The sequence below is a fragment of the Pyrus communis genome, chromosome 11, assembly GCF_963583255.1.
Source record: "Pyrus communis chromosome 11, drPyrComm1.1, whole genome shotgun sequence".
NCBI classification, from domain to species: domain Eukaryota; kingdom Viridiplantae; phylum Streptophyta; class Magnoliopsida; order Rosales; family Rosaceae; genus Pyrus; species Pyrus communis.
Genome location: NC_084813.1, coordinates 24,633,821 through 24,652,764, shown reverse-complemented (window position 1 = coordinate 24,652,764; position 18,944 = coordinate 24,633,821). Strand labels below are relative to the sequence as shown.

Genomic DNA, 18,944 nt, shown 5'->3' with positions numbered 1-18,944 from the left:
GATCTGGCTGTTGTTATCGCCGGTAAGCTCCTGGACGGCGAGGAAATTTGCAAAACCTGTTGTCACGGTGGAGGATCCCAGAAGGTAGTGTGTAATAGACGGGTTCCATTTGTTATTATACAAGTTGAGGGGGAAGTTTTATTTTTCCAAGTGTTTCTCCTCTTGTATAATGATGTCGTTTGCGGTCACGGACGTCGTTTGGGGTTAAAAAAAAGTGTTAAGAATGGTTGTTGCTGGCCTAATCTTCACCTTTGAATTAGCCTGGATATGTTTTTAACGTGGGAGGGAAATGGGAAGAGAGAGAATCTAGATTGATATTAATTTTGCGACTAAATGATTCTTAATAAAAACGTAGGAAACTCCAGATGACACTAGCATTTGGTAGGAGTAGAATTCTCTCTTTGTATTCTCATTTCTTTTTCTTTCCTCCGCCCACATTTTACTTTTTGTCTTTTCGTTTTTATAAAAAATTAATATAAGATGTTGACGTGACTTAACAGGCATGTTTGATATGAGACAAAACATGTGTACGAACGCTTAGATCTTGTCAAACGTCACACGTTCCTCACAAAAACATGAGATGTCATAAATCGATTCTACATTCGTTCTATTTGATGCGAGTATTATATTAATAAGACAATAACGAATCTTAAACTGGTTTGAGAGTTGCATAAACAAACGCAAAGTGTTCCAGAACTTATGTTTTTTTTTTTTTTTTTTAAGTAAAAATATACAAAGAAGAAGAAAAATAAAGAGAAAAGGTCGTAGTAACCAAATTCTTTTTCTCCTCTACTTTTCCTAACTAGATACTTGGTCAAATCGCAAATTTCCAACTCACTCGATTATATTAATTGCAATTTCTTAATCTCATGTTGCAACTAGTAATTAAATTTGGGAATTGTTATTGTCACTCTAAAAATCTTATTCTACACTCTAAACTTTCTATATTTGAAAAGAAAAATACACTTGTAAGGAGTGTAGAATGAGATTTTTGGAGTGCTAATAACACTTCCCTAAATTTTATGGCTTTTTATCCAAATATAACTTCTGACTTTAGTCTCTGAAATTTAAAATTGATAAAAGTGTACTCTGACTTGTCTACCGTCAATCATTTTAGTCATTTCGTAAAAAATCTCAGTTAAATTGAGACTACTTTTATCATATCAATCCCTCTATTTAAACCGGTGGTTTCTCCAATTTAACGAAATTTTTTAACAAAATGACTAAATGATTGTCCGTGAACAATCTCAAAAATCAATTCTATCGATTTTAAATCTCAAACACCAAAATTGTTAAAAAGCCAATTTTTTTTTTTTTATTGAAAATTAATACACAAAAATCCAACAACAAAATTGTACTCGTTTTCAGTCGGTACTTGTCTACCTATTATTCTCCTGACCCAAAGCGTTTGGTTGAGTGGTGAATCTGTAATTTGACTCAAACGCAGGTCAATCTCATCGCGCAAGTTACAAAAGCAAACAAAACTGAAAATTGCGAAGATAAAAGATTCCCAGGACGCGCAAGCCACAGAGTGAGAGAGGCCGAGAGAGCTTCCAACAAATAACTAGTTCGTCCATGGCGGCGACAGCTCGCGCCGTCATTCTCTCCCGCTTCACTGACCTGTCTCTCAAGCCTTCCAAGCCGCCGCCCCCGATTTCCCGCCACCTCCTCGTCCGCCCCTTACTCCCCTCCTCCTTCCGACGGCGTCGTTTATTCGCCAGCTCGACTTCCGCCGTCCGATGCCTCATCTCCGGCGTCGACGGCGGCGGCGTGTCGGACGAGTTCGTCTCGACTCGGAAATCCGGCTTCGACCGCGGTTTGCTAACATGCTCAAGAAAATTGAGCCCCTCGACACCTCCGATATCTCCAAGGGCGTTACGGATTCCGCCAGGGACTCCATGAAGCAGACCATTTCTTCTATGCTGGGGTTGCTCCCGTCCGATCAGTTCTCTGTCACCGTTAGGGTTTCCAAAGCCCCTCTCCATCGCCTCCTCGCATCCTCCATAATCACCGGGTAATAATTCACATTTCTATCCCCTTTCTTCAAATTTCAGTAAATTCAGTGCGTAATTGTATTAATTAGAGTAAAATTGTTTTGGGATTTATCTTATCAATTAGATATACACTGTGGAACGCGGAGTATCGGATATCGTTGATGAGGAATTTCGACAAATCCACGGAGAATTCTGTGCCGTTGGATCGGTCGGAGATCGATGGGGTGTCAGATAGGGTGGAGAGTGAGGAAAGGGATGATGGAAATGGTATCGGGGTGAGTAGCGAGCTCTTGGATTCAGCGACTCCCCATGTTTTCGGCGATTTGCCTCCGGAGGCTTTGAATTGTATCCAGAGGTTGGAATCAGAGTTGACAAATGTGAAGGAGGTGAGCATTTGCTCTGTGAATTTTCTATCTTGTTCATTTCCACAATTACTAGTGCTTTTCTTCGAATTGAGCTGGAATGGTCGAAAATTCTAGTTCGACAGCATGTTTTTTAGTTTTGATTCTTTTGAAAGCAAGATCAAAGCTCAGTTTTGTCTGGTTTACAATCTTCCAAGTTTTAGTTTATGAACGTTTTATTTTCATGCGTGTGTCTTGTATCAATCTTAACTACGAAGGTGGAAAATCAACCCATCAGGTTGTTAATGCGTAACCATTAAGACCCGTTTAGTTTGATTTCACAGTAATATGGTGGTGAGATTGGTAGTGTTGTTGATGGTGTAATACCTTATTATGGTGATGATGGTGTAATGATGCTCAAGTTTTGTGCTTTTGAGCTTAATTCGATGTTGAAGTTAAATGCTTGAAGGATTGTGCATTATTTTAAGCAGAATGTGGGAATGACATACTTTGCTTTTTTCAGGAACTGAAGGCGCAAAAGCAGGAAAATATGCAATTAGAATATGACAGAGGACCTAGGAACGATTTATTGGAGTATCTACGGTCTCTAGATTCTGATATGGTAATTATCTTACTCTGCGATGGAGTTGCAATTTTTACGAGTCCCATCTTTTCTGATGATGGTATGATGATTTGTTTTAACAGGTGACTGAACTATCTCGACCGTCGTCATTTGAGGTGGAGGAAATGATACACCAGCTTGTTCAAAATATATTGCAGCGATTCTTCAAAGACGGTACTTCCTCAGACTTTGTGGAAGATTTGGTGACAGGGGACAGCGAGAATGGCCTAGATTCTGATAGCGAAGCTGCTTTTCTGGTTAGACTCTTGTCATAGTCCTCCTTAAATGCTTTGTTTTTCTTGCTTGTCCAAATTTGCTTTGCATTAAGTCACTTCTGGGAACCATCCCGTGTTCACGTAGAGTCGTAGAGGCAAATAAATACGCCAGACTTTTTATGATATCTTACTAGCTGAACCGATTCCATTAGCGATTGAAATCTGAAGGTTCGTATACTTGTTGTGGCAGGTGTATGTTGTTAGGTCATCATTTAAGAGGGTTGGAGAACCGATTACATTTGAGTTGCGTTGTTGGATTATTGTGAAGAGAGGAAAGTGGGAGGCGTGTACATCCTTCGCGTTCGTCTATATCAACCTTTTTTCTTCTTCAAGTTCATCTGTATTATTCTTCTTCTTTCAAATGAAAGCGTTTTACGGAATACCGCAATAATTACGCTTCTTCCAACCTCTTTCATCGTGATTCACGATCACGATGAAAGAGGATTCGTGATCTACATAAGTTAACCTATCGTACACATTTGAAATTGTATTCGATTTTACAAGTGTATATAGATGAAAAAATAAGCAACCAACACTCCTGCTGGCATAGCCAAATTCTTCTTGTTGCCATTATTTCGTGACAATTCAGACATCCGCACTACTCATTTTAAATTCATCTTACAGAAACCACCTAGGATTCGGATCTCTCTCTCTCTTCTCAACTGCTCGAACCTCTGGATCCTTAAGCTCTGAAGACAGTGATTAGGAGAGGATCTTGACTCGTCACATATAATGATTACTTCTGAGTTTTATATTTCTACCCAACCAGGATGTTCCTGGACAAACACATCAGAGAAATAGGAAAGCGACTGACTCCGGATTCTTTCCACCTAATCATTCTCATCAAGTGATCATCTTTAGATTCTTTCCACCCAATCATTTTTATCAAACAATCTGGGCTCTTAAAATTTGATTTAACGGTTTAAGTTGTTATAATTTTTAGAATGAGCCCGTATTTTTAGCAGTTTGATCAAATTTCAAAAGTTCGGATTGTTTGATGAAGAGAATTAGGTAAAAGGGATCCACGAGGATCCTTTCCAGAGAAATAGACACAAAAATAATTTAAGACCCAACTTGGGAAAAAAAATTAATTAAATTGGCTAAAATGGAACAATATGTTGCAAACTCTTCACTCTGTTCAAATCTCCCTCCCTATTTACATCCGGTAAAAATAATATTTCCTCCTATTTATCAACGAATTTCTGTAAAAAAATAAATAAATAATCAAACAAATAATCCTGTGCTAATTAATGCTACAACATCAAAAATTGTTGATGGTGGTGATGTTGAAGAAGATGCAGATCTTGAAGCTGACTTTGATGGTGCTTGTAGAGATCGTAAGGGGCCCACAGAAGATCGACAGGGCAAGGCATTCCCAAATCCAGCCGCGTCCATGGCTTCCCTCTCCCGCTCCAATGCAGCAAACTCACCGGACCCGGATGCAGAGACCTGCAACTGTTCATCAAATTATCGCCGCCCAGGCCGTGCTGGTTCCACCGGTGGTGAATCGCCTCCACGTCGCCGCCGAAAACCAGCAGAAACGGCGGAAGAGAACCCAGCTCGTAAATCCTCTTCTCCTTCTGAATCTCCATCCAAGTCTCGATCTTTCTCGTGAACCCTCCGGCTCTCCATCTCGCCAAGTCGATCACCATCACGCCGGTGTTGAAATAGCACGGGCGCTTTCGGTCGAACACCTTGGAGAGCTCGGAATCTTTCCAGAATTCGTCGGAGAAATACTTGGTGAAATTCGCGTGGCAGTACTCCGGAGCTCCGATCACTCTCGACCCGGATAAGGTAATCTCCCATAACTTCTGGATATCGTCGACAACAACGACGTCGGAGTCGAGATAAATCACGCGCTCGACGCAGGGGTCGAGCAAATCAGCTAAGTAGCTCCTTGCGTAGTTCAATGGGTTCTCGAGAGCGCGTCGAATCGAAGACGAAATCAGATGACTCACCAAGCTCTCTCTGAACACATAGACTCGGAAATTAAGCGACGGAAAAGTCGATTTCAGAATGCGGGAGAGGTGGTGGGAATCGACGGCGCTGGAGTCGGAGGCGACGAAGTGGAAGAATGTGTTTTCCGGGCAGGAAGCGTGCTTGAAAACAGAGTGGACCGCGGCAATGGTGCCGCGCAAGTACTCGGAATCGATCGTCATCGCGACGTGGACGAGGGAGGAATCGCAAACCTCCATTCCTGCTCTGTCGTTGGAGCCCAGAAGAACAGGGCAGCTGATTCCGTTCGTGTATTCCGGAGCTTCTGAGAAATCCATGTTAAATCCTTTTTCCTTTCCGGTTTGCGGGTCCGGGAATGACCGGATTGCGGTTGCCGGAATGAGAACGAGAGAGAGGAGGAGGAGGAGGGGGAGAGAAATGGGTTTAAGGAGAAGCATCGTCGGGAATGGAGATGGAGAGGAGGAGAGAGGAAGGAGTATTTGTAAGTGAAATGGTCAAAGAAAAAGCCAAGACGGAGAAAACACGTCTTTTTGGTACTAGTACTTTGTGGGGGCGTAGCAGAAAACGCGTCTGTAATATTTGGGTGCTTTGGGTAAATAAGAATAGTTGGGGCCAAAATAAAAAATTACACAAACAATCCCGTAGGTTGGTTGAATTTTCATTTTTATTCTCATAGTTTGTTTTTCTTTCATGTTAATCCTTGTAAGTTCGTTTCGTTGGTATCATTACAATCTTGCAATGAGGCCAAATTTCTTCCGGTATAAGAGCATCTTCAATAGGCCTCTCTATTTGGGGACTCTAAATGAGAGCTCATTTAAGGACTTTAAAAGAATATTCGAGTCCTTAAAGAAATATTGTCTGCAAAAGGATTATTACAATATAATTTCTAATGTAGGAACTAAAATACTAAAAGTCATATACATTTCGTCGAAGTAGTGTGGCCTGTGATAAAAAGCAAAAAGCTACCTCTATGTTGTTCGCCTTGCAGGTTTTTACGTGTTGGCCTTATGTAGGACTTGGAAGTGCTACTTTAAAAAGCATTAGGCTAAAAAGCAAGTTTAAGACCGATGAGCTCTTTCAACTGAAACTGCTAAACAAATTCGTAAGCGTTTTTGGGTGCAAGAAACCACTTTTAGACTTTGCGAAAGCAATAACAAACATGTCTAAATTAGAAATAAAAAAGACCTAGATGGACGAAAGTGCAAAAAAAAAAACAAGTTAAAGAAAAAGGTGAAATTTTAGGTACATTGAGAGGACTGTTATGCAAATTAACATATTTGGTTTGGTGCAGGGGGGGACTTTCTGGCTGCTTTCGGGTTGTTTGAATATTATTTTAATATGGTTTCCCATTGGAGGTTCGGTTCTGTCCAGCGGATGAAGCCATGTGGCCATGTGCTTTGAACAGCTTGGAATATCATTAATATTGACCACATTCCATGAACGTACCTTATTTTAACCAAAATAATTAGAGTAACGCGAAAGAAAATAAATTTGTTGATAAAATTTGGTAACGACATGAAAGTAGATAATAATATTATTATTTAAGTGTTGATAAACTTGTTCATTTTTTATTAATGACACATCATTTGATCTTCTTTTAGGGAAGAGAAATGCTAGGAAAACTCTTTTAAAGCGAAACTATTCATAGATTTTTCGCTACCTCATAGTTTAATATCACTTTATGTGCCAAACATTATAAAAAATTATACAAAAAACACGAGGTGCCAGAAAGTTCATAAAGAGTCTCACTTATCAAAGAGTCTCCTTAGCATTTCTCCTTAAGGAAATGTTTTTGTTTACCATCCTAAAGTGATTAGTCATGCTTACTGACCTATTTATGACTGTTAGATGATTACCATCCTAAAGTGATTAGTCATGCTCACCGCCCTATTTATAACTGTTAAATGAGTTTAAATTTTAACTTCTGTTAGTAAATAAACACAAATCTCTAAACTTAAACTCAACCAACAATAATAAATAGGGTGTGAATATTATCTCCACTTGAGTGCGGTGAGCAAAATACATCCTCTTTTTAAAATGAAAAAAAGAGAGTAAAGAGAGTCAAAAATGGTTCTATGTTTGTGGGCTTGTATCTCCTTTTAATATGACATTCATTATTGGTACAACAAGTTATTCTTCGATCTATGTCATTTGTACTATAATGTGTACAAATACGTATTTAATAACTATTTATGTTAAGTTATTAACAAATAATTGACTAGATTTGAAACCAAGATTTGTCACAGCCAAGATATCATTTTTTTTTATTGAAAAATGAAGAAAAAAAACAAAAGAATAAACCAACTTGACTTCTTAATTTTCCAAGATGTTAACAAATCACATGGACAGATGAGGAGAAAACGGCAGCCACCTGGCTGTCGTCACCACAATGCCTTAGCACCATACATCCCATCTGGCAGGTCCACATTACATATTGAATAATTCAATCGAATTTTGACACGCAAAAATTGGAAATTCTAGAATGTACCTGTTGGATCATTCGCTAAGACTTCGTCGTTTGTAGATTCTGAGGCATGTTATGAGTCGGTTCATACTAGATAAACATGCAAATTTATCTTGATGTCACAATAATGATATTTCAAGACAAAGATATATGGTACACAGCGCTGCGTAATTGGGTTGAGAAAACTGCCATAGAGGCATCCTAGGTGCAGGGAATGTCTACTCCCAGGAAACTTGAAATGTGTTTGCAAGTCAAGATGACAAAGATTGACTGTAATGAAACATTGTTTAGGAGAGGTCCTTCGGGAACATGCCATTGTGTTATTAGTCTAGAACGCTAGCGACATCCGGATAAGTGTATGTAAGTCCTTCCCGTCTTTAAGGGCATCAATTTGTGTCACATAGTGTTGTTCGCTATAGGCATGGTGGGTTCAAGTTCACTTCCACAAAAAGCCAAATGGGTAGTGATTTTCACTATTTTTTATCTCTCACGCATTCTTGTTAATTTTATTCATTGATCTTCTTCAATGCAGTTGATTTGATGGCCAAAAATTGAAAAAAGTATTTGAAAGATAAAAATGAGTTTAAATAGCACTACCCTTAAAAATTATTGAAGCTAACAAATGAAAAGTCCAAAGATCATAAAAGAAGGGCATTCTAAAATTCTCCCCTTGTTATAAGAATTTTTTAAAATTCAATTTGAAATATATATATATATATATATATTTATTTTTTTTTATGCTCTTTGAAACAAATTAATTAATTGTTGATATTTAAACGAGCCAAGGGCATTTCAGTAATTAACGGATTTTTTATGCTCTTTGAAACAAATTAATTAATTGTTGATATTTAAACGAGCCAAGGGCATTTCAGTAATTAACGGCTGCAGCTCCTTGTTACTGCTGTCGGAGCTCAAGCCACGAGCGGCGTGAGAAAGTCGGCTACTCGACATGCAGAAAGTGGATCCCAAATTCCCAATCGACGAGTCCGTTACACTTCCACATCGGAGAACCACGTGACGGCCCGTTATCCAAGCTAGCCCGATTCAACCCGCTCCGGCCCACTTTCCGAGCAGGCTAATCCAGTTCTGTGACCCCGGCCCGTTCTAGCTTTGTAACTTAGATTCAGCGTTTACTTCTTCCTTCTTGGTCTTGAATCTCTCTAGAACTCTTTTCGATCCATTCTCCACATGATAAGAAAATGATTTCCGCACGTTACTTTTCTCCATCTTTCACACCGTTTATTTCCGTCCTATGTAATTGAATCTGAAAATAAACAGTTGTACGATGGAGAAAATATGGGTGCGCAGAAATAGTTCCGGTGATATTCAACTCAAAAATCTTTCTAATTGGGTAAAAAATAGGAAACTTTAACGAAAAACTTCCGGTACTGTTATCTTTAATGAAAAAACCACATTTTTACACTAAAAAACCAATCATGATACTGTTCACTTTACCCTTTATTTTGTCATCGTCATTAAAACTCAAAATTTTCAAATCATTTTCATTAATTTTTCTTAAAAAACATGCGCAAATTATGTCTATGTCTATCCCAGAACAGCGTAATAGAACAGAAGCATCAAAATACCACATGCGAGATCAATTTTCCAGAGCAAAAAGAGTTCTTGACAAAGAACGCGAACAGTTGTAAACTATTACAGATGGATATCTTATCACACTACTATAAACTGAAATTTAAAGAATCTGTTCTATAAAACTAACATAATCTTACGGTGGAAAAGAACAATGATGCAGTAATGCCTGCAAAATGCTGGTATGAGACCGCAAAGAAGGCTCGGGATCTGTTAAAACACGCGCGCTTTTCTGCTATTTGATCAATTTGTTACACTAAGTGTGCTTATGGAAGTGGGGAAGAAAATATCCTATCTATGACAAAGATCAAGAACTATAACTTAAATACCTTTTTCTACGAAATTATCATACACCAACCTTATATACACAACAATGGCTCCTAGGCCGATCTCCTGACCCGGACATGCTCTACGTGTCCAGGACCGCCATCATCCTTCTCCAGTCTCAGAAATCGAGTAGATGACTCCTATTGCAAGAAAGCATTGGTTACTCTTGTTCTCAAAACTTGGGGCAGTGGAATATACGGAAAAAGGGCATGTCAAGAGTTTTCAAAAAGTTCATCTCGTGTGTACCTTTAGCTTCCCAATCTCAAAGGAATTCCTTTAAGCTATGATGAGACTGATAAGAATTTGTGGAACCGCTGTACTCTCCTCTGATCACAATACGGTGATCTGGCCTCTGCTGTTCTCCTTTTCCTTCTCATACGGAAGAAGTAATCTTCTGTGTCAAGAACGTAAGAGATCTGCCACATGATACTTTGATGAACAAAACTCCATGGACAAAAATTGCATTATATAATATATATATATATATATATATAGCTAGTATTTCTCCAGCTTCCAGCTGTGCTTATATTGTAAATAAGGTAAAACTGATGGCATGCCGAAGATAAGAAATACATACGGGGGCGAGATACCTTGGATGAGTTGCAAGCTATCTTGCACTCCAAACCATTGACTAACTGAACACCATCCATGGCCCTGCAAAAGGCAGAGGATTCATCTTGCCCTGCATATTTGCGCTTGTTTCTGCAAAAACGGATTGAATCAGCAAGTTAGCCATTAACAAACATAAACATTCTGGAAACCTTTGGCTCATTATATACCACAAGGTAACCTGAGTTGCTGTATACGACTAATCTAAACTACCTCTTAACAAAACCCTCTGTCAACCAAGAGGGTGAAAAGACAATTTGGTCTTCGATCACAAAATAAAATTATGAGTAATGTACTTTCAAACAAAACAAATTTTGTTGTTTTTTCCCCTTCCCTCTCCCATATGTCATCACAACATCTCTAATTTTAAATTTTAACAATTTAAGCCTCTTCTACGCTCTCTCTCCCTCTCAAACTTCTCTCCCGTATAATTTTATTCCTTTTAAATATTTTATATTTACACACTGTGCAGGCTTCATCTAATTAGTAATATAAAATAACATTGTGAGAGGATTTACACATAACTTTTCTTGCCAAAAGAAAGGAAGGAACTAAATCCATTGAATGATCCTGTATTTCAGTGTCTATCATGTTTCTTCAGAGAAGACTGAGAAGTATAGCAATTCTAGCACTTTTAACATTAATTTAATTCTTATAGCCTCGGAATGGGCACGGAAAGATGTCCTAAACCATGTAAGGTGCCAGTGTTCACTTACAGTGTGAGCCTAGAGTCTTACTGTTACCCTCTAATGTAATGTAAAATCCAAAGAGTGCATTATCACCTCTGAAGGGTAATCCCATGCGGCTCCTTTTTTCCAGGAAAAACCGGCAGAAATTCATTGTGCAGATAGGATGCAAAATTCGGTTCCATAGAAACTGCAAACACCTCGGGCTTTTCACTCACACTGTCCATCAGCTGGATGGACAGTCGGGAGGGCGCAGAGGACTGCACAAACAGAATTAAAAATAAGAAAGTATATTAAAAAGGGTAGGTTATGGTCAAATAAATGGGCAAGTGTCAAAAGAACTTACAAACTCCAATCTGTAAATATTCTCCTCATGAATGAGGACACGTGCGTTTTCATGGTAAACAGAATCAATTAACTTCCCAGTTTTCCGGGACTTTTCATATTCATATAATTGAAGCAGCTTATTGTCAGTCTCATCACTTGCAACAGTTTGAAGCTGCATAAATAACCACTAATCAGAAACTTGGCAGAAAAAGCAAACACACAGAAAAAATTCCCTTTTTTTTTTTTTTGTTAAAAGTACAAAATTTCTAGTGAGCAAACCTGTTTGACGAATTTATATATTAATTTGTCCAAGGTGAATAATATATATGACTGGTTTCCAATAATAGCTCGGCATTCATCCTCAAATTTTGCGTTATCAACAGATCCATCAAGCAAATTGTATAGAGCACTCATAAATCTGCATAACAGATGAATAAATATAGTGCATGTGATTAAAATTGCTTTGAACAGTTGCCACAGTTCTAATCTATTATCTATACAAAAGAGAAAATGGCCAGAAAAATACCTGTCATACAGATCCGGAGAGCTGCCATCCTTCAAAGTTCTCCATTTCATTTCTGCACCTGTGGAACTTGTTTTTGCAGATAAAATCCTTTCATATAGAACCTGCAAATTCAAATAAGTCAAGCTTATATCCGGTAGAAAATAAAGACAAACAAACTCCAAAAATTAATCAAAAGGTCTCTTACTTGATGAAGCCTATAAAGCACATAGAAATTATCATTCCCATAGAAAACACGAGAGTCTTTCCTTTCTTCAAGTAAAGAACCTGGTACATGCTTCGCAAGAGGTTTCACAGACAAAAGAAAGCATTCGGACAACGGCGAACACATTCCATCTCCTCCGACAAGATGTCCATCAGCCATCCCTTCAGCCTCACCTTCGCTCTCAGCCTTACCATCAATGTCATCTTGTTCAGCATCTTCATCATCACCTTGCTCTTCTCGGGAACATTCATCACCAGCTGTCTCACTGCCAGAGACATCTTCACCAGCCTCGGAAACATTTTCGCTGTTTTCATCATCTGCATCTGCATCATTGTCTCCAGCTTCCCGACCACTAATGTCTTCCCTATTCCCAGACTGAAACGGTCTACTTTCAATACTGCGGTTTGCCTTAGGCTTAGCTTGCACCACAGCATCTCCAGGGACAACAAAGTTATCCTCCCCAAAGTCAGCAATTGGTGATAATTCCCCCTCTTCCTTTTCAATTTTGGAGGGCCCAAGAGACTCTTCATGATGACTTTTAACTTTAGTGCTTTCTGGAAATACTCCATTAGCATTTAAAGCAGGTTTTGCAATATCACCACCCTGAAGCACCAAACAGTATATCAGTACGTGTTGCCAAAACCATATGATCAAATTAAAAAATTAAAATTAAAATAAAAAAAAACGAAAGCCATCACAGATGACTATTCTAGAATCCAGACTCATACCTCTGATGACGGAACAGCATCAGCATTTCCTTGCTGTAAAGGGTCATTGCCACTAATAGAGGCACCAGCCCTTGACGTGGTTGCAACACACCCTTCAATTCAAAAAAATTCACAGTATTCTAGCATTATTGTAACTCCAGAGAGTAAAATAAATTATAACATTCGAGTAAGTTGCCATTACAGGAAAATAAAAATCAAATTCCGAATAACAGACCTGATAACACTTCCAAGCTCGTTCTACCATGATTATTATCTGCTCCAATTGGATGTGATGGTTGACTGGACGGCCATGCATTGTCCGTGTTGGTGACCAGACACCTTTTCTTAGGGACATCTGTATTCTTCTGGTCTCTCTCTAGTTGAAGTTTCTCAGATGTGGAATCCTTCCTAGAGACAGGATGTGCATCACGACTTCCATCTTCTTTAGCTGAGTTATCCCCGTTAGCCAAACTTTCAACTTCTGCTAAAGCATTTCCTTCTTCATTACACACAGATTTGGGCTGCTTAAGATTTACTGTGGCAGAATCGCCACCAGGACTTCCATCGCTTTCTCCTATGCTCGATGCAGTACAATTCTTAGCCTGATTCCTACTTTTGTCGACATCTTCATCATCCTCTGAATCATTGGGTCGAGAAGAAACACCCAACATTGGCTCCAAAATGGTAGTGTAAAGTCTCATAGCCTTATTTAATTGTTCTTTCGTTGAGAAAACCTCTTCACATGAATATTGGACAAGTTTATACAAGTCTTCATGTAAGCTCATATCTAAGTATTCATACTCCATATGTGGAACTATAGATTGCCTGTTTCCAGCAGCAACAGCCAGAAGGATATCATCCTCTATCTGCTTTTTCTCTTTCAATTCCTTGATCTCAGCCACCAAAGCTGTCAATCAATAGGAGTCAGAATCGGCAAGGAGGAACAATTATAAAAGACCGATATAGAGATAAGTGCTCAAGGAACTAATAAACTAATCTTCAATATTAAAAACTTACATTTGCTACTCAAGTTCTTGGAATCTTGTTGCTTGAAATAGAAGCTCCGGTGATCAAGTGATTTGTAATGGTTTTTGGCATATATATCTGCCCAAACCTTGTTAAAATCAGATCTACACCTTGTCCATTCATCTTGTTTCTGTTTCAGGCGAGTTAATACAACAGGCAAAGCCAGAGTTGGATTTTTCCGCAGTATGTCCATCACATCAAGACCATGGTCACCATATAAACGTTCAATGCACCTTAAGTTTAAAGCTGCAATAAAACAAATAAATGACAAAGGTCAATGCAGTTAAAAAAGCTCAAATACCAGAATAGATACTTGACATTTAATTGCTTCTCAATCAGTTTACAGATCCAGACCAGTGAAGTGGTCTTCAATACAGATTCCAGTTTCCATGCTGATCTTATTTTCATTGATGCTGTTCAAGAGTTCCTCTGCTCGCTTAGCAGTTGAGCTCACCGACTCTAACAACATATCCAACTCAAACCTAAACTTTCCAAAATGAAAGCCAACATAAGTTATCAATAATGAACTAGCATGTGCTGTAAAGGAAATGCTATTATATCAATGATTCAATAGTAATCCGCAGAACCTACTGGGACCTCTATCCATCCATACGATCATGCAAGCACACTTGTACACCAAAAGTAAAAATGATACTCAACAGCCTTAACATTACCTATCATCCTCACATCTGAACAGACTTTCTTCATACTGATTTCTGCGCATATGTTTAAAAGAGTAATCTTCACTTCCAGAAGTCACAGATACCCAATGGTCATTCAGAACCTGAGCACCAAGTTCTGATCTCTGGCTTGCTGAAGGTATTGGATACTGCAAGGTGACAAGCAACAATAAGTTGAGCATCAGACAATGTTACTAAATTAAGTACAGAATGTTAATTCGTACGTCTTCGGGCAGAAGCCGATAGCTTGGAGTACAACGTTCACAGTTAGAGAGGTCAAGCTCTTGAATAGATTTTGCCCAATACTTCTCCCTGTATCTTTCCTTTTCTTTAGCTCCCTCCATTTCACGCTTTGGCTCTTTATCTTTGTCCTCTACCTTCAGCGATCTAGATGAAGGAACAGGACCATCACTACTCAGAGATTCTGCAATCAACAGTCTACCAGTCAGGATTCTCTAATTACAGAAGCAAGCAAAAATTCCAGAGAAATGAGAAACCATATGATAGCTCAAATTATGAAATGCGGAAGATTAATTGTTCTTCCAAATGCAGATAGTACAGAAAGTATCCTATGAAAAAGAGACCAATGGAGGACTAATTCACATACTTCTACTCATAACACCAGCAAGGAACCCATCTGCAAGTGCCAAGGACAAATACCATCAGATACAATTTAAAAGATGACAACGCACAAGAAAGCAGCTCAAAATTGATGGCATTTTTTTAGTTACCTATATTCTCGCAACGCTCCAAAAAATCATTAAACTCCTCCATAAGATCTGAATACTTTCCCAATAAATCAGTCACCTGAGATGGGCAAAGTTTAATGGAAAAAGTCAAACTAGAGGCAATAGCATTTTTTAAGGAAGTTCATAGAATAGATAGATAAATATGTGGTTATCATGAAGTGTCCTTCGTCCAGTTTCCCCTGGCTCAAAGAGAAAGCACACAATGCTCGACTTAAGAAGTGTTGACTAACTGCTGAACATGGAGTAGCACGTACCAAACCTTGCAGATCATTCCTTTTAATAATTCCGTTGCTATAAATGTTAAGCAACTTCAAAAATGCCTGGTAGTCATCTTGACTACACAACCTCTCCTTCACCTTCTCACAGAAAATGAATCCCTGGCTGTACATGCCTGACATAAAAATGAGAGACCATAAGCAACACTGATGTAATAACACAAGAACTGAAACTATAGATCTTTAAAAAACAACACTGAAATTCCCAAAAATGATGAATGTAAGCAAAAAAAGCTGCATCCATTTCCCAAGGATTTCAAAATCAAGTAATGTGATACAAAAAGTTCAGGTTTTCCTAATACTGAACGGCTAAACAAGGCACATTGTGGATTAAATGAATATTCAATTAACACATCTCTAACGACAGACTTTTAGACCAAGTACCAGAAATTGCGTCTCTTTCTCCTGGTAGAATTTACACTAACGCTAAAACTAATCAAGCAAAGTGCATTTTCGTTAGTTCCATAACCTAAAATCGTATCAATGTTGACAAACACGGATATTGTAATCTCAAAACAAATTACAACTGCTTATTCCATTTAACAAACCAGAGAATAAAACAACACTACCTAAATGCAACACATTTAAGGTCCATGAATGTATATAACTGAAACAGTTCCATCATAAACTCACTCTTTAAGGAGTCTTTGTCATCATAAGGAGCAAAGTTAGCAGTCACACCAAAACCTTCAACCTTCCTGGAGGGTTTTCTTTTGTCAGGAAAACGCTGTAATTTGTAGTCCCTATTGTTATCATTCTCTAATTCTCTATCATCATCATCCCGATTTCTTCTATCCCTATTCTCCTTTTCACTACGCTTTCTGTGCTCCTTCGGAACTTTCACCATTCCTTTGTCATCGTCGAGCTCAGGACGATCAACACTAAGATCGCGATCAGCATGGGGTGTCATGATCCTATCCCTCCTACGTTGCTGTGAAAAGAGACCAGCACCCCATTACAAATCACTAACTAAACAAGAAACCGTTAAAATCATAATAGAAAGAATTTTGTAATTACCTTCTCCATATGCATTGGCCGAAATGTGGGTGTAGCAGAGCTTCGCTCATTGAAACGGGGAAATGAATTGTGGCCGTATTGAGCTTGATGTGCTGAAGCTGCTGCTGATGCATCTGGTAAAAATCTGGTGAACTCATCAAGCAAATCTGGATGCTCATCAAAAAGAGCAGCAACCTGGAAATTAATTTAAATTACTAAGAACGTAGGGAGGAATATTTTCTAAAATAAATAGAAATAGCTTGTAACAGCCAATACTTCATCATTGAACACCAAATGTGAAAAATTGTGTATATTTACCTCACTGTAAACTTCATTTATATCCTTGTGCTCCTTTCGATACATGTTTAGTATGTCCAGGAATGATTTATAGACATGATCATCATTTTGGAAACGTTTCTGTAGGACAGAAATCCATCAATCAAACAGAAAATAATAAATGTTTACACTTGTGATTAGGATAAAATTAAACATATTCACCTTTATCTTGTTTACAAAACTGATAGCTTCCTCAAACTCAACTGTCTTTTTTGGTGGAGTCTCATCTTCATCAAGGGTTATCTCATAACCCTTCGGCAAGAAGGTATTAAAGCCCAAAATTAAGTTGTTATGCCCTTTAAATAATTCCTTTACTCTTGCAATGACACCTGCTGTGTCGGTTCTGAAATAGACAAAAACAGAATCCATCAGCTGAAAAATCAACTAGGAGGAATTACGAGTGGAAAAAAGAATAATAATGGGTACATTCAGATACCTTTGAGCCTTGAAATCTTTCATGACCTCAAGAAATGTATCGTATTTTTCTCTTTGGTCTAGAAACATGTCCTTCACTTCTTTGAGATAGGTTAGAGCATCATTGGTGGTCAATTTCTGTGAAGCACCTCCTACTCCTCCAATGGGCCCACCTCCACCTACTCCAACGCCCCCTCCTCCACCTCCTCCCCCCGGTATCTGGGATTGCCTGTTGCCCCACATCCAGAAAATGATCATCAACTCAACATATATATATATATATATATATATATAACTATAAAATAAATACTATCAAATTCATGAAACATCATAAACCCAAGCATAATTACTCCTTCCTCTTACGCATATGCTCCTGATAACTTTTTTTCTAAATCCAATTAGCTGCAACAACCAAAGAGAACGTACTTCCAGAAAACAAAGATAACCATCATTCTCCGGTACTATTTTCATCAACACTGCATCTACCGCATTGATCTTAAGCCCCAAACATAAAACTATATTAACATTCATCAGAAGATTTAGTCTTCCTAAAAGCATATCGTATCCACTGAAAACAACATACCTAACAAAATTTTCAGAAAGCTCTCAACTTTACCTCTAAAAACCGCATTACTACTCAATTCAACTCTAACAAACAACAAACCCTAAACAAATTGAAGAAATTTCATGATCAAGCACAACCAATCCAATCCACGGCAGGTACAAAACTACGACGCAATTCGACAACAACGATCAAATTACACTAATATTAACAATCAAGGGCAAGAGAACCGAAATCGCGCACCGATACACTGACACGGGCAAAATTAAATTCTCACAAACCAAACAAAACATAGAGCAAATCATGCAATTGAAGAGTGATGAATAAATCACGACTTACGAGTCCCCGCGCGACGAACCGGAGGGCCGCTTCAATTGAGCGCCGCCGAACACATCATCTCTTACTCTCTTCATCCCTGTCAAAAACAAAAATCGCAAATCAGAAAAATACAGAGAATTAAAAAAATTAAAACAAAAAAACAGACATTTGCCTTAAGCAACCGTCGAAGACTTACTTTTCAGCAACAGATCTTTGATCGCGCACAGGAGGAAGAGAGAGAAAGAGACAAATTAAAACAAAAAAAGAGAGAGACAATGGTTTTTGAGGTATCTGATTAACTTCTGCTTCCTGCTTTCTGCTTCTGCTTCTGGTTGTTACGTTAGGAAGTGGATTTTGTGAGAGAAGAGAAGAGAAGGGAGAGATTTTTGGTTTTTATTTTTGGGGAGAGGAGAAACCGTGGAAGTGCGGAGGAAGGAAATAAACGGAAGACAAAATTCGAAAAATGTGAAGGGAAATGGAATGCCTTGTGTTTTGGGGTTTTCTCTTCCCATCGGAGCCTCCACTTGCCAAATTAAATATGTAAAAAATAATAACAAATAAAATTTCCTCTTCTTATATGGATTTTTTTATTGACATTCTACAAAAAGTTGAACGCACACTCGACATTAAAATTTAATATTAAATGACTTATGTATCATATTATGCAATGATAATTTCGATCTTATTAGGTTTTATAAAAAAAAAAAAATTTCTAAACACACCCCAAATCACTTTTAACCTAATATTTATCTTTTTCAACTATTAAAACCTCTCACTCTCCATTATTAAACAAAACCCTAACCAAACTATCTGCATTATTTTATTCTCTGATTTTGATTTCAAAGGAAATTAGTCCCACATATCTGCTTGTGATTTCCCAAGAAACAATACCACCCAAGCCTATTATTAATTGATTTAAGCTTAATATTTATTTACAATTCCTAGAAACCCGATTATCTGAA

General features: G+C 38.2%; 2 protein-coding genes and 1 pseudogene across 3 annotated transcripts; 1 reads left to right on the top strand and 2 right to left on the bottom strand.

Annotated features, from left to right (window-relative positions):
- Window positions 1–1,464: 1,464 nt before the first annotated feature.
- LOC137707961 (uncharacterized) lies at window positions 1,465–3,803 on the top strand (annotated as a pseudogene).
- A 503-nt stretch (window positions 3,804–4,306) lies between these two features.
- Window positions 4,307–5,799, bottom strand: LOC137707960 (probable galacturonosyltransferase-like 10). Its single transcript, XM_068446912.1, has one exon. The coding sequence runs from the start codon at window positions 5,623–5,625 to the stop codon at window positions 4,486–4,488; it is 1,140 nt and encodes a 379-aa protein (XP_068303013.1). The 5' UTR covers window positions 5,626–5,799; the 3' UTR covers window positions 4,307–4,485.
- Window positions 5,800–9,295: 3,496 nt separating this feature from the next.
- On the bottom strand, window positions 9,296–18,500 carry LOC137707476 (paired amphipathic helix protein Sin3-like 2). 2 transcript variants are annotated; one of them, XM_068446352.1, is made up of 24 exons: window positions 18,179–18,500; window positions 18,004–18,079; window positions 17,125–17,331; window positions 16,851–17,031; window positions 16,671–16,769; window positions 16,374–16,547; window positions 15,990–16,287; window positions 15,336–15,472; window positions 15,064–15,139; window positions 14,940–14,969; window positions 14,557–14,756; window positions 14,327–14,481; window positions 14,007–14,134; window positions 13,644–13,898; window positions 12,862–13,533; window positions 12,648–12,739; window positions 11,902–12,522; window positions 11,718–11,818; window positions 11,471–11,609; window positions 11,211–11,363; window positions 10,961–11,124; window positions 10,160–10,271; window positions 9,816–9,985; window positions 9,296–9,709 (listed from the first exon to the last, which is right to left on the bottom strand). In XM_068446352.1, exons 2-23 carry the CDS (start codon window positions 18,075–18,077, stop codon window positions 9,851–9,853), a joined length of 4,203 nt encoding a protein of 1,400 aa, XP_068302453.1. In that variant the 5' UTR covers window positions 18,078–18,079; window positions 18,179–18,500; the 3' UTR covers window positions 9,296–9,709; window positions 9,816–9,850. The 2 variants fall into 2 exon arrangements, with proteins under 2 accessions (XP_068302453.1, XP_068302454.1); XM_068446353.1 differs by lacking the exon at window positions 9,296–9,709 and having other exon boundaries at window positions 9,836–9,985; window positions 10,147–10,271.
- Window positions 18,501–18,944: the final 444 nt, after the last annotated feature.